Source organism: Anarhichas minor, unplaced genomic scaffold (genome assembly GCF_050575085.1).
Source record: "Anarhichas minor isolate MPS153535 unplaced genomic scaffold, ASM5057508v1 ptg000035l, whole genome shotgun sequence".
Classification (NCBI taxonomy): Eukaryota; Metazoa; Chordata; class Actinopteri; order Perciformes; family Anarhichadidae; genus Anarhichas; species Anarhichas minor.
This window is the reverse complement of record NW_027466481.1, coordinates 2,486,168-2,499,678: the sequence shown is the minus strand read 5'-3', so window position 1 is coordinate 2,499,678 and position 13,511 is coordinate 2,486,168. Positions and strand designations below refer to the sequence as shown.

General features: G+C 43.2%; 1 protein-coding gene across 1 annotated transcript; it reads right to left on the bottom strand.

The window, feature by feature from the left end:
- Nucleotides 1–10,363: 10,363 nt before the first annotated feature.
- On the bottom strand, nucleotides 10,364–12,060 carry pou3f1 (POU class 3 homeobox 1). Its single transcript, XM_076106789.1, is given in 1 exon segment — nucleotides 10,364–12,060. A coding segment is annotated over 1 exon segment (1,365 nt). The 3' UTR covers nucleotides 10,364–10,695.
- Between the last annotated feature and the right edge of the window lie 1,451 nt (nucleotides 12,061–13,511).

Here is a 13,511-nt window from a genome sequence, read left to right as displayed (position 1 = left end):
TTTAATCTCTCAGGCATATGTGCTCATATGTGGGCACATGTAAGGAGAGAAAGGCCCAATTTGCTGCTTTGTCACTGGTTTTGTAATGGCAAACTGAAGGCCTAAGGCCACTATTTAATTGCTTTGGCCATGTGCACCAAAGAGGTGCCACACCAATTAATCCCCTCGGTGGCGGAGTGTCCTGTCCCACGCCTGCACCCCCTGGTAGAGTTGTCCCGCAGGGAAGAGGTGAGTGGTGTTGGAGTGGGTGGAGAGGCACATGGGAACCCACTACCAACAATGGGTACCAAATCCATACCCTGTGTTCCGCTTCGCCACCATCCCCCCTCAGCATCAATGGATCACCTTTCATCTGTATATGCAAGTACCGCAGCTGCATCAATCACATTTGAATCGAGGTGAATGTTGAAGCTTTACAACAAAGATCTGACAATTTGTATTTATTGCTAACAATATGGAAGAAGTATTCAGATTGTTTGATTTGGTGAAAGTAGCAATACCAACGGGTACAAATACAATTTGACTTGTGTGAAAGTACAGAAGCAATGTGGTTATAGTATTTAAAGTAAAAATACTCATTATGCACAGTGGTCTCTGTCATTGTTACACAATTAAATATGCTATTATTATTATAATTATTGCTGATGAATTAACATGTAAGCATCTGTTTTAAAGGTGGAGATGATAACTATTCTATATACTGTTGGGTAGTTTAATCCCTAACATCGCATCATATTTTAGAGGCTAACAGGTTGCTATAACTGTCAAATCAATGCACTGGAGTAAAAATACAATATTTGCATCTTAATTTAGGTCAAGTATTTATTAAGTAGCAAAAAATGTGATACTGTACATGAGTGCAAATACCTTAAAGCTGTGCTTCAGTAGTATTTGAGTACTTGTATAAGGTTGTACAACAATCTATCACTGGTCGCTAACTCATACAAAAAAAAAAAAGACCTCCAACTACACATCATTCCGGGGGCATTGAAGGTTCAGGATTTGAGGAAAGTGATAGATTCCCTTACCCCTTCCTTCGCCTGCCTACCCATGGGTCATGAGTCTTTACCCCAACAAAGGACCTGTCACCTCTACCTATCATCCCCTCATCCCCAGGCCCCTAAACTGTGACTGGGGAGGGTAACCTAACCTGGTCTGACCACTGCAGGGAGAGCAGCAGGTGGACAGACAGACAGAGAGAGGCAGATTAGAAGGAAAGAGACAGACAGAGCAGATTGGAGAGAATTGTTTATTTGCCCCTCTACATAGGTTGGAGACAGGAAGAAAGGGGGTGTAGGGAGGAGGAGGGCTGTGGGTATATGCGGCATCTGGCTGATATGCCGCCGTGTACTGAGGCGATGAGGCGCCTCCAGCCCAGGAGGAGGGAAAGGGGAGTTTGTATGAGGCCAACACAGATAGCCAAATAGATAGACAGTGACAACAATAGCCTCCTGTAGCCCACAGTCATTCGCGCCACTGACAAACTCTCTCGACCATATCATTCTGTGAACTTCCCTTTCCCTAAAACTTTGCTCATCCTGTTCGTTCAGTATCAAAAACAATTAGGATCCATTATGAATGAAGAGGAACCGTCACGTACAGGGAGGGAGATCGCGACGAAGACGGGTCAGGACGCTGACTGACGTTTCGTCTTATTTAAAAATCAAAGGGGTGCCGCTGCCGGGCCCGTGGGGGATGAGGGGTGGGCTGGCTGGAGAAACCAGGGTTAGTGGGGGTGTCTGGGTGTTAATCCATGGGACCATCGATGACCCTTGACCCCTGGGGGCATGGGGTTGGGCTCTGCCGAAATGTGTCTGCGAAAGTCTCTGCTCTTCAAGCAAGCCGGACCCTCCACAGCCCTCCTCCCAGTAATGATTTATGGGGCAGGGTGCGATCGACACACGCTCAGCCCTAGGGATGACCCTAAATGGTAGTTTTGACACCACTGAGAGACGGGGTTAAAGGTGATCAATAACAAGCCACTGGAGGAGGAGTGGCAGAAGGACAGATAGAGCGAGGAGGAAGAGCATGAGAGATGGTAGATGAGGAGGAGGATGAGGAGGGAGCAGCTCTTTTTAATTGGCCTCTGCTTATTACTCGGGTCTTTGTAGACCATCGCCTCTTTTGTGCACGTCCCGGCCTCTAGCTCCAGGGCACATATGTTTTGGGGTTTTAGGTCTTTTCGCTCGATTCTTCTTGAGCTGACCTCAAAATGTGGTGCTCTCAATAGACTGGTTTGAAGTTTGACCTGAAAGCGAATCAGAGTAGAACTGAGTAGAATTGGAAGAATCCTACTTTCAGTCAAGTGTAGTATTACTTACTATCTATGCATGTCTAAGAAAAAACTGTATGATGAGGGCTCCTGCCAACTCTTACTCTCTCTCTTTTCATTCTCCCCTTAATCTTCTCCTTCATGGCGCTCTGTTTTCTATACTCTACTATACGGTACCCTCTATTCCTCTCGTTCGCCATGTGTTTTCATCATTGCAAGTCTTTGACACTGGCTGAGCAGCAAGGGTTCATAATACATGCAGTACAAAGAGTTATAGCTACGTCTTCACCCAACGGTGGCCCTAATTCTCACCATGAACAGATCCTAGATATGTCTTTTTTTACTTTATTTTTTTATTCAGCCAGGATTATCCCATTGAGATTTGAAATCCCATTTACAAGGGTGTCCTGGCCAAGATAGCAGCATAAAGGTTTCACAAATGTACCACATAAAAACACAAATAACAGACTAAAAAAGCAAAACAACAAAAGTATTCTAGTTTAAAATGTCTCTGTAGCTCACACCAAGATGAGGGTCCAAAATTGTAAAAAGTGCTTTCACCAAAACAAACGGTGTGGTTTCTGGGAATGAAGAAACTAATTTGTCCACATGATCGGAGGTTGTCGATACCGATGGTGTCAGCAGAGAACATAGATGTGTAACACGGCCTTATAAAGAAAAATGTACCAACGTTCCATTCTACAGTAAAAGGAGGACAAGCCAACTCTCTGTGTTCGGAAACCCGCTTCAGAAACACATTGGAACACAGCGTGATATGCCGAATGTGACATTTTCAGCATAGATGCACTTGCATGCATATATAAAATATCACCATGATCAATAGCTGACAGAAGCTATGTTCAAATTACGTGTCTACTCATACCCATCGCTATGTCTTTCCCTATCTCTGGATGTCTAACTTAATGTGCAAGGGTGTCTGGATGCCAGCTTCTCATAGTGTACCCTCCCAGCGCTTGTGCTAAGGGGAGAGATGCCTAGTAGTGAGTAACACCCCCTCTACTTCTATGAGACACACACACACACACACACACACACACACACACACCAGCAGTCTTGGAGTATCTCTCAGAAGTGAGTTGATTAGGCCTAAGACTGGGGACTGCTTTGCCTAATCATATCGCTGCATCCAAATCATCTGTGTACATTTCTAATTACACAGTGGCACGCGGTGTCCTTGAGCACAGTGGCAGGTCTCCATTTCATCTCTGTGCTGTGTGTTCCCCATTTACTTGCCTTACCCCCCCCCCCCTATCCTTATTTATTTTTTTATTTATTTCCATCAGCCTTATCTTCGTTGTTGTTGTTTCGCTTGACTGTGCGCTGAGCAACAGCACTCATTTGCCCACCGATCTCCATCCTTTGAACTCGCCATCGCAGGGCAAAGCCGACTGTCGGGGGCAGTGGGATCATCTTTGATGATCTGTTTAATGTCCGGCTCCAATTTGCAGGGGTTCACAATATAATATCCATTCCGGCATGCATAACACGAGGGATCAGTCATGGGTAAACGACTACAGCACAGAATATTGTTTGGGTTTGGATTATAGGGCTGGCACACAAACAGTGTAGGGCAGAGCTGGAACTTCCTCAGTTGCTATCGTTTCCTACATTGTCCATATGTCTTCTTAAAGAAACAACAGGGCTGCTCGGGGTATGCAGAGAGAATATCTTTCAGCTGCTCTGCCTATACATTTGTGAACAGCCATGTTTTTAATCTTGTTTTCTTTTTTTTCTTTTTGAATATCCTTGATGAAGGAAGGCCATCGCAGTGTGCTCCAGGGTTAGATGACCTTCCTATTGTTTATCGGTGTGTCTCTCTAATGCAAGGTCTTATCCTTTCTTTTACTCTCAGCAGTGAACCTTGTTATTGCAGTCAAGAGGCATCGCAATGCCTTTGCCACAGTTGACAAAAGCCCAACTTGAAGGTGAAGAGAGGGGACAACCTTTAACATGGGAATGGCATGTCCTCTTGGGCGCAACAATTAACTTTGCAACCTTGTGCAGGCCTCCTCAGCGCCTGTGCTGTGTGATTTCAGATGTGTCGCCCTGAAAAAGACTAAAAATATAAAAGAAACATTATTATTTCTGCTTTCTTTGCTTAGTGTGTTATCCTTAATACGTATCCTTGGGCTATTTGCAACCTTTTGTCAGACATCCTCCAAAATGACGGCAGCTTGTGCAGTACAGATGATTGCATTTATCTTGCCTTTCCCACTTTGCTCTTATCACCTGTTAAGCTTGTCACATCCATTGTTTAATACCAACCAGCTCACTGAATCAGTAGTAATTGCCGCTGCCGAATGCCTCTAAAGTATGACTTTTTTCTCATTGTATGCCACCAACAGTAACATCTATGTGCTGCTGCCTGGAGGCAAGTTCCTGAGATATTAGTTCTCCACTCCCAGAACTGTTAGTCACACTGACAGACACCTGAGGCGATATAAAATGTCCCTCAAAGCCATGAAAGAGGAAGACGGGCTACTTCTCTTCTTCAAAAACTCAGAGTGAGGAGCAAAGAGATGCAGAGGAGTGGGGAGAGCTGCACTTAAACCCCTTTCGCATATGGGGGCCATACCTTGGAGTCGACATGAAGGGGGAACCCATATAGCTACAAGGCCCAGTATCATAAATAAGACAAGACTTCTCCTCTCCCGTCTCCGACTCCTCCAGTTCACTGCTGGAGTGTTTCATATGGTAACTAGGTGTTCACTGTGTGGCCACATTGTTGCCCATCTTTCAAGTGGCTCAGAGGAGGAAACCTTGAGGTAAGGGAAGAGAAAGAATTTTTGATGACAAAATGCATTATTCTGTTCTTTTTTCCAGTCTTCATCCCCACCTTCTCTGCCACTCACTGTGGGAGTGGAGTATTTATTACATAAACGGTAAAAAAAGGAGGAGAAATCGGCTGGAGGAAGAGGTAGTAATAGAGAGTACATAAGCTACAGGCTCCTTCACCTGTCAGGTTAAAAATATGGGCTGGATGGAGGAATGACGACTTTTTCTTCTCCGCACTTCTTACGGAGTGTTATGTGCAAGCAGAGGATGCATAATGTAGATGCCCTCCCTTACTAATTTAATCAGTGTCAAGCATATCTCAGTATTGATCCAATAGAACTTTAACATTATCTGCCTTAAAATATAAAAGGATGCATCTGTTTGAGAAGAAAGTGTATTTTGAGCCTGCTACGATTAACACAGTGTAAATAACGCATTTCTTCATGTGCTTAGCATCACGCTAATAAGCACTTTCTAATAAGGTATACGTTTTAGTATTTATTGATGGGTAATAAATCATGTATTAATACTTTATAGATCAGTTGTGGATTTGCAGGATGCACACATGTTGGGGAGTGAGAAAAACATGAATATAGACTTCTTTCACTGCAATAATCTAATAAATCTGTGGTTGTTAATGGATGGCTTTTGGTCCTGGTGCTCTTCATTTTGTTCACATGTGTAAGTGATAAAGTTAGGTATTGGAGGGGTCTTCATGGTGAATTTGAAAGAGCAAGAGACAAGTGCTGCTGGTGGAGAATATACATCAACCCAAGAGGGATTTCACAGTTCAGCAACCCGAAACTTGTTCCTACAAACGGCTTATTACTAATCTATAAAGCAGGCATAGATTATTAATTGAACATTAATACAGCCTGTAAAACCCTGTAATGCATGCTTTAATAGAAAGTGGTACCCAAGATCTACAGGCGCCTCTGCCTCCCAGTATCTTGGCTCTCCAGCATCATCCCATGACTCCGTACATTAGGATGATCTGGAATCCCAACCAAGTAAATTATTCAGCCGCTGCTATTATTTCCATAATTGCCAGCATTGTGGTGGTGTTTGTAATGTCATTAATAACAGGCGTTGGCGTATAATACGCTTAATGTTATTTATCTGTTGGCAGATAGCTTGATGCTGCTAATCCTCATTCATTTGCTGTGGATCAATGCAAATCCGCTAGCGTGAGTGAAATCCCCTCCCCCCTCCCAGAGCCGATGGTTCCTAATGTATTTTCCCACCATTAACCAGCCATAATCCCTGCTAATCATCACTAATCCACATCTCCTGTGTGTGACGATACTTCCCCGATGAAGGAGGCATCGTGTTCACGAGCGCCCGGGCACTGCTGAGGCTGGAGCTCCTCTGCAAGTGCTGCCGAGGGCCCACTCAGTGTAGGAGAGCAGACTGCTGAGAGGGGAAGAGGAGGATAGGAGGATAGGAGGATAGGAGGATAGGAGGAAAGGGCGTATACTGTGGTGATTCGTAAGGTCAAATAGCTGGGTTTTGCTGTTTTGTGATGAGTTCTGCTCATGTATTATTGATTTATCGGCATAATGGGGGTTGTGTCCCTCCATACGGCACAGAATAAAAAATGCACATCATCAAATAATAACAGTTGGTACCAGTCACCACAATCTCTCTTGTCTGGACAACTGTGGACTCTCTCTTTTCCTCCATCTATGTTCACTCTGTGTTTTGCATTGTATTTCAAACCATTTAAATTGGTCACTTAGAGGCCCTCAGTGGGCTGGGTGGCTGTCCTGATACTGGGAGGTTTGATGTAAAACTTTTGATGTCTCTCTGCTTAGCTCACTACAGCGATGAAGAAGTGACGACTAAGGTCTAGATAACAGGGGGCACTGCCACTTGTGCACCTGCACAGAAACAACAGTTTACCCCCAGTACTGTACGCATAAACCCAAATGATATTTATTAATTTACTTGATATTTGAAAAGGAAAACACAACATAGTCTCTCTTGTAAACTTCTGTAAAGGTGCAGAGTGCCGTACTAGAGCAGGTGGAGTACATTTGTCATGCATGTTTGAGCTGTGTGTGTTTCACAGAAACAAACAGGTGAAATGATGTTGGGAATGATGAGTATGTTGTTTTTTTTAACGTTATATTGTTGCTTTTGTTATTATTGTGTGCACTTCTATCCAATTTGGAGGTATCCTACAGCTTTGATGATGCAGTACCCCGGTTTTACCAGCAGGGGGCGCCTGTGACCCGCTGTTCTCTGACAATTGGTTTGCTTCCTAATGTTGGCCTCCTCTCTCAACGTTTTGGCCACCTCCGCCAGTCCAAAGACTTTTATTTCACTTTCATCACAGCAGCACAAAAGGCCGATTTAAAAAAAATGATCCAATCTTGATATTGAGCCTCGTTTGTTTTGTACGCATGGCATGGTTGTAGGCTTCAAATGACCGCACACAAAATCATCTTTAAATAAAAAAATAAATAAAAAACGCATAACGCAAAAATGAAGGAAAATGTTCGTGCGTATTGAGTGTCACGAGATGTGTACACGGCATAGAAATGAATACGAGTCTCCGAAATATAACCTACGTTGCCTTAAGAAACTGAATGCTACCTCAAACTTTATATTGCGTATTCTTGTTAGATAGCGGCACACTTTCATGAGGAAGTAGCCTAATAAAATATAAGACTATTAGAAAAAACTTGCCTCTTATATATAAAATAATATCCCAAATCTAGACAAGTTTGGATCATTAACAAACTTGAAATGTGTAAGCCTCGTGGATGTAGACCTTGGTTACAGCTTTTCACTTTTTACAGAGGTTTTTTTTTTTTTTTTTAAATGAATGAAACCGTTAATGTATTAAAAATCCAGCGCCTGCTATGAATCTCTCCGTGGAGCCCAACTGTACCCTGGTCTAATGTGTAGATCATGTAAATGTAGAAACAATGCGCGCTGCCGCTGTGGCCCGTGATTCTACGGAACACATAAGGGCCTAACTTTAAGACTACATTTAAAATATGATTTAGAAAAAAACTCAATATTTATTTAGGTGCGAAAAAACATTAAAATATGTTGCCTGTGAATGTAGGCCTGTCTCTAGTCGTATTAAACTTTAGGGCCTGCTGTTTTTTTTTTGTTCATCCTTTATGGGTTTTCTCTCTATCTTTGGAAAAGAGGCTGACTTTTGCCTGCAGGCCTCTCTGTCTCAGATCAAAGGTTCGTCACAGCTCGCCTTTTAAATGCTTAAAACATGACAAGTTATGATGATTTATGGAAGGAAAACAGCCCCATATGATGGAAGGAGGCCTGTGCTTCTCTAAATAAACAATTCACCTGCCTACTACTACTACTAATGATAATAATAGTAGTAATATAAATAATAACCACTCAATGAAAAGACAATAAGTCCGTAGTGATATTGCACAATTTAATACTGCGATTATTACACAAAGATGTGAACAACGTCAGAGACTGTGTGGACTTAGCAGGGAATGCCTGAGGTAAAATACGGTTGTCTATTCCCTTTAACAGCACATGTACACAGCTTGTGATTTAAACGACCCCCTGTTACATAACGAATCACTGCTGACCACCTCCCGATGCTCAGAGCACCGAGCAGCGTTAGACTGTATGTTTACCTTGTTTGCCTGGCGAGGCTACAATAGACAGCAACAAAGGACGAGTGGTTTTGGATCTTAATGAAGACAAAAGACCATTTCTTGTATATATGTTTTATGTAAGTAATAAAATATTACTATAACATAAATATAAATGTGACTTTGCAGTCTACATTTAGCAATCAACATACAACCAATGTAGGAAACAAAAAGACAAACATACTGAAATCCACTGCAACATAACCATTAACAGAGCCAAACAAAAAGCTCCAAACACGTTTAAGAAATAAATATATATATATAAATGGTCAGATTCATAAATGAAATCATATTAAAATATCTTCTTGGAATTAGTAAGTGTACAAAACTGCCCGGAAAGAAACAAAAACAAAACAATATCTCAGAACAAATACAAGTTTACATATTGGACATATTTACATATCGGAAATAATCCTGGCAACATTTTCTCTAAAATCTTTTTTTTTTCTTTACTATTATTATTTTTTCTTGAAAAAAAAAATGTTTCCCTCATCTGTATTGAATAGCACTGCTTTCGACTTTTGGACTGGTCCAACATTGAGAAACGACACACAACGCATGATATTTTCAGATTTCCTTTCAGGTCAGAAAAAAATAAATATATCTAGTTTAGTCCCTTAATCGCTTCCCTTGAGGAATTATAATTTTCTTTTCTCCGAATCCAGCGTTTTAATATAATACAGTGGATTTGTGGGACAAAGGAAAACGGTGTGGCTGTAACCAGATTGGAACATCTAAAAACACAGGAACAGAAAAATAAAATAAATCATGTTCAGGCGTGATATTCCGACATGGGGCACTGAAGTTACCTGAGTTATTATTACTTTTCATTTCGTATTTGACCAATCTCTCTTAAAGTGTTTGGAATACAACAGGATTATCAGGCAGTGAGCAGTGTGAGAGACAGCGCTCTGTGGTGACAACCAGGAACCTGTAAACATGGGATTTATTGTGTTTTAAGCCTATGGCGATCAGCCCCACTCACAATTGTATTAACAAATATAAAATTGCAATAATAATAATAATAATAATAATATCAACGAAACAATAAGTGCTCCATGCAAAGAAAACAATATTTTGAAAACAAATAACCCCCCAAATAAAAGAAAATGCGTATTTTTTTTGAAAGAATTACCCTTTTAGCGTCTGGTGCTGTTTGCAAATTTCGACGTGGTCAGCTGTAAAAAGCGCGAACTAGTATTTGAAGGCATGCAGTCAGAACTTAAACGTCCTGTTGCATTGGGCATTTTTTTCTGAAATGTGTCTGGCCTTAATTATGAGTGTTTCGGGTGCCATCATTTCCATCACTTTTCCACCATCAACTCCCTCAGAGTAAACAGAAAAGAAAGAGGCTGCTCTGATGAGTTACAGTGCTTATAGCAAATAATGAAAGAAATCCTAGACAGTCAGCAGAAAGAGAGACACTGAAGTTAAAGTATTTCCAAACCAAAACATCACACTTAATAGAACAAGGAAAGTATACACTAATATTCAGAAATCTGGTTAATCAGTTTAAGCCTGAAAAAGCAAAAATGTTCATTCAGTGTAGACTATTCATTTCCAGTGTTGATCGTTTTCTGGTGAGCGCCAACAGTTCATGGTACACCAGGAGGACATGGCCTCGGTTGCCACATTTAATTTCTCCCCATTTGAAACAGCCATGGGATATCAAATTGACTTTATATACCTTCTCCTCCATATAATTTTGGTAAATAAAGATCTTTGTTTCACTTTAAATGCGCACGGAATCAGTATTAGCGAATTTTTTTTTCGTTTTCTTGTTTTTTTTTTTCTTCTTAACATTTTCCCTCTTGCCATCTATTTGTTGACGATCTCCGAATACTAAGGGCAAAACTGTTCAACTTTTCCACGTCTCTTTTTCTCTCAGGAAAACAAAAGCCAAACTTAAATACTGTAAACTCCATAGTCCCTTTCCCTTTTTCTATCCCGCTGCGGAAATGCTCGGATTGTTCATGAAAACAGTCACTGTACAGGACTCTGTAGTGTGCGGTGTAGAGGAGGGGTCTCTGCTTGGGAATATACGTCCTCCATATTCGGGTGAGGGACCCCAATTGGTGTCATTCTTTTCTCTTTTTGTCTTCTGTTGCAAAACCAAACGCGGACAACCTCTTTTTCCAACTGCAGAGTGTTGGCTAAACTAGTGATTTCGTGAGCAGACGGCTTTGGGCATTTTAAGAAATGATTTTCCAGCGCCCCTTTCACCCCCACTTCAATGGAGGTCCTCTTCTTTCGTTTCCTGCCCTGCGCCGCAATCTTGTCCAAATTGGTGGGACTGCCCGTGTTTGAGTCTGTCTCCTCCAGCCACTTGTTTAGGAGCGGCTTAAGTTTGCACATGTTCTTGAAGCTGAGCTGCAGCGCCTCAAACCTGCAGATTGTGGTCTGAGAAAAGACGTTTCCATACAGGGTGCCTAAGGCCAAGCCCACGTCCGCCTGCGTAAAGCCCAGTTTGATCCGCCGCTGCTTGAACTGCTTGGCGAACTGCTCCAGGTCGTCGGAGCTGGGCGCGTCCTCGTCCGAGTGGTCCTGATGGTGGCTGAACGCCTGCTGGGGCGACTCCATCTGGTTGTCGTGGCTGCCCGAATCGTCGTGGAGCGGGTCGCGCATAGTGTGGTGCAGGGTGCCGGGCTGGGGACTCAGCATCGCGTTGAGGTTTGTGTATCCAGGCTGCGAGTAGACCAGAGACTGGTGGCCGTTGGATGCTGGGGACAGCGGGGACAAGTGGTGCGTCGTGGTGGGTGCCCACGAACCATGGTGGGTGCTCTGCGTCTGCTGGTGCACCAGGTGAGATCTGTGGTGGAAGCCACTGCTCAGGTCCTCCCGGGTCGCCTGCACGCTGGGTTTGTGCTCCTGCTGTCCGATGTGGGTGCCGCTGGACCAGTCGGTGTTGGAGGTGGGCAGCCACTGGTGGTGCGTGAGGCTCATCGGGTGTCCCGTGTTGGTCGCCGCGAGCCCCTGCAAGTACTCGTGGTGCATCATTTTCTGCACCTCTCTGTAGGTCGTCCCCTGGTGCATCCTATCCGAATCCGGATGCATGAGCGGGTTAGACGGTAAGGAGTTATTCCTCGGAATATACTGAGCTGTTGTCGCCATGGCTCCTACTTCGAAAACTGACGAGCACTTCGGAGGTCTCCAGGCTTTAGAGCCAAAACGCAACAACCTGCTCTGGGAGGTCTTGTGGAAGAGCGAAGACACGCCTCCCTTCCGCTTGTATTGGCTCCTCTCCGATTCAAGCCCACTGGGGACACATTCAATAGGCGCAAGGTTTCAGCGCATGCTACAGCACAGGATGGGTAGAGCTCCGATCTTACATATGTTATAGAAAAACATATGTTCTATTTATTAAATGTCTCTTTGAGTTTTTAACAGCACTCATCTCATCTCGTAGACCTGCGCACAGATAGCGTCCCGTCTATCTGCTACATTTTTTTTCTCTCTCTCTCTCTCTCTCTCTCGCGCTCTCCAATTCTCTCCAAAGAAGGTGAACAGTGCAGCAGCGGGGTTTGATTAGGTTTCCCTGAGTTTAGACCGGTTGTTTTGCAAATAACCACGTGGGGGAGTACGGAGATCTTTTTGAAGGGTTGCCCCCCCCCCCCCCCCCAACATACACACATGCACTTACAAACACGCACCCGTGCACCTTTATAATAGGTCACTGATGATTATAGCGCTCCTCATTTTAAATAGATTATAAGGCGCGAGGCTTCGGCTCCGCAGCCACCCACACCACGAGAGGCGTGTAAATAAGCGCCATGTGACGTGTCTGTGAATGCGGCTGTAAATGTGTGACAAATTTCGGAGCATTCGCTCCATTTGAAAGCCTCCGCGTGTGTCATTTATTTGTATTGTCTCGGTAATTTTCAATGTAATATATGATCTCATCATCACAACCCACTTAGTAGATGATAGGCCAACATACGCTCTCTCTACACCCCCCCCCCCCCCCCCCCCCCCCCCCACACACACACAAACACAAACACATACACACGTATAGTGCAGGTGACAGATTTTATACACAGTTTATTCACATCGTTCAGTATCTTATTTTGAAATCCCGAAGGTTAAGTGCCATATCGGATAATTATCATTCATCATAAAACAGTCTCTTCATTTTTACAAGACATTGTATCCTCACTGCCAAGCTGCTGCAGTTTTCCCTGGAAATGTAGTCTTATACGTAAAATAGACTATATTTTTTTATATCATTTACCTCTCGAAGCATTTTACTAAGCAGCAACTTGGAGAGAGAAACCTTGTGTTTCTTCCTCCTGGCTCCTTCCTCACTACCTCTCCCGGTTGATCTGATTATTTTTCCCTTCACGTTTTGTCCCAATAGCAAATTACCAATTCTATGAATTGCAAAGCAGCCTCAGAGACGCTGAGGGGTAGAGAGAAGGGGGGGGGGGGAGATGCGAAGATTGAAAGGGATCTTTGCAAACACAATCACGTTCTTAAATGGAAATGCGGGGCTTTAAACAAATCTTACATCTCTCCCGTTCCATTCGCCTAAAACTCTGCAATCAGGCACATGTTCCACTCCTTCTAAAACAGGAGCCTTTTTGGAAGGTTTTTCACGCGCAACAGTCCCATTTTAATCATTTACCTGAAAGCAATGTTTTGCCTTTTTTTTTTTTTTTTATCTCTTCCGCGTGTTTGTTTGTTGTCATCTTCCCGCACGCAACTACTCTCTGTCTATTTACAGGACGACTCAACTCTAGTGTTCATTTTAATCCGGGACTACATGACTAAAAGGTAAGTTGTTTCCTTTTCGCTGTGACCGC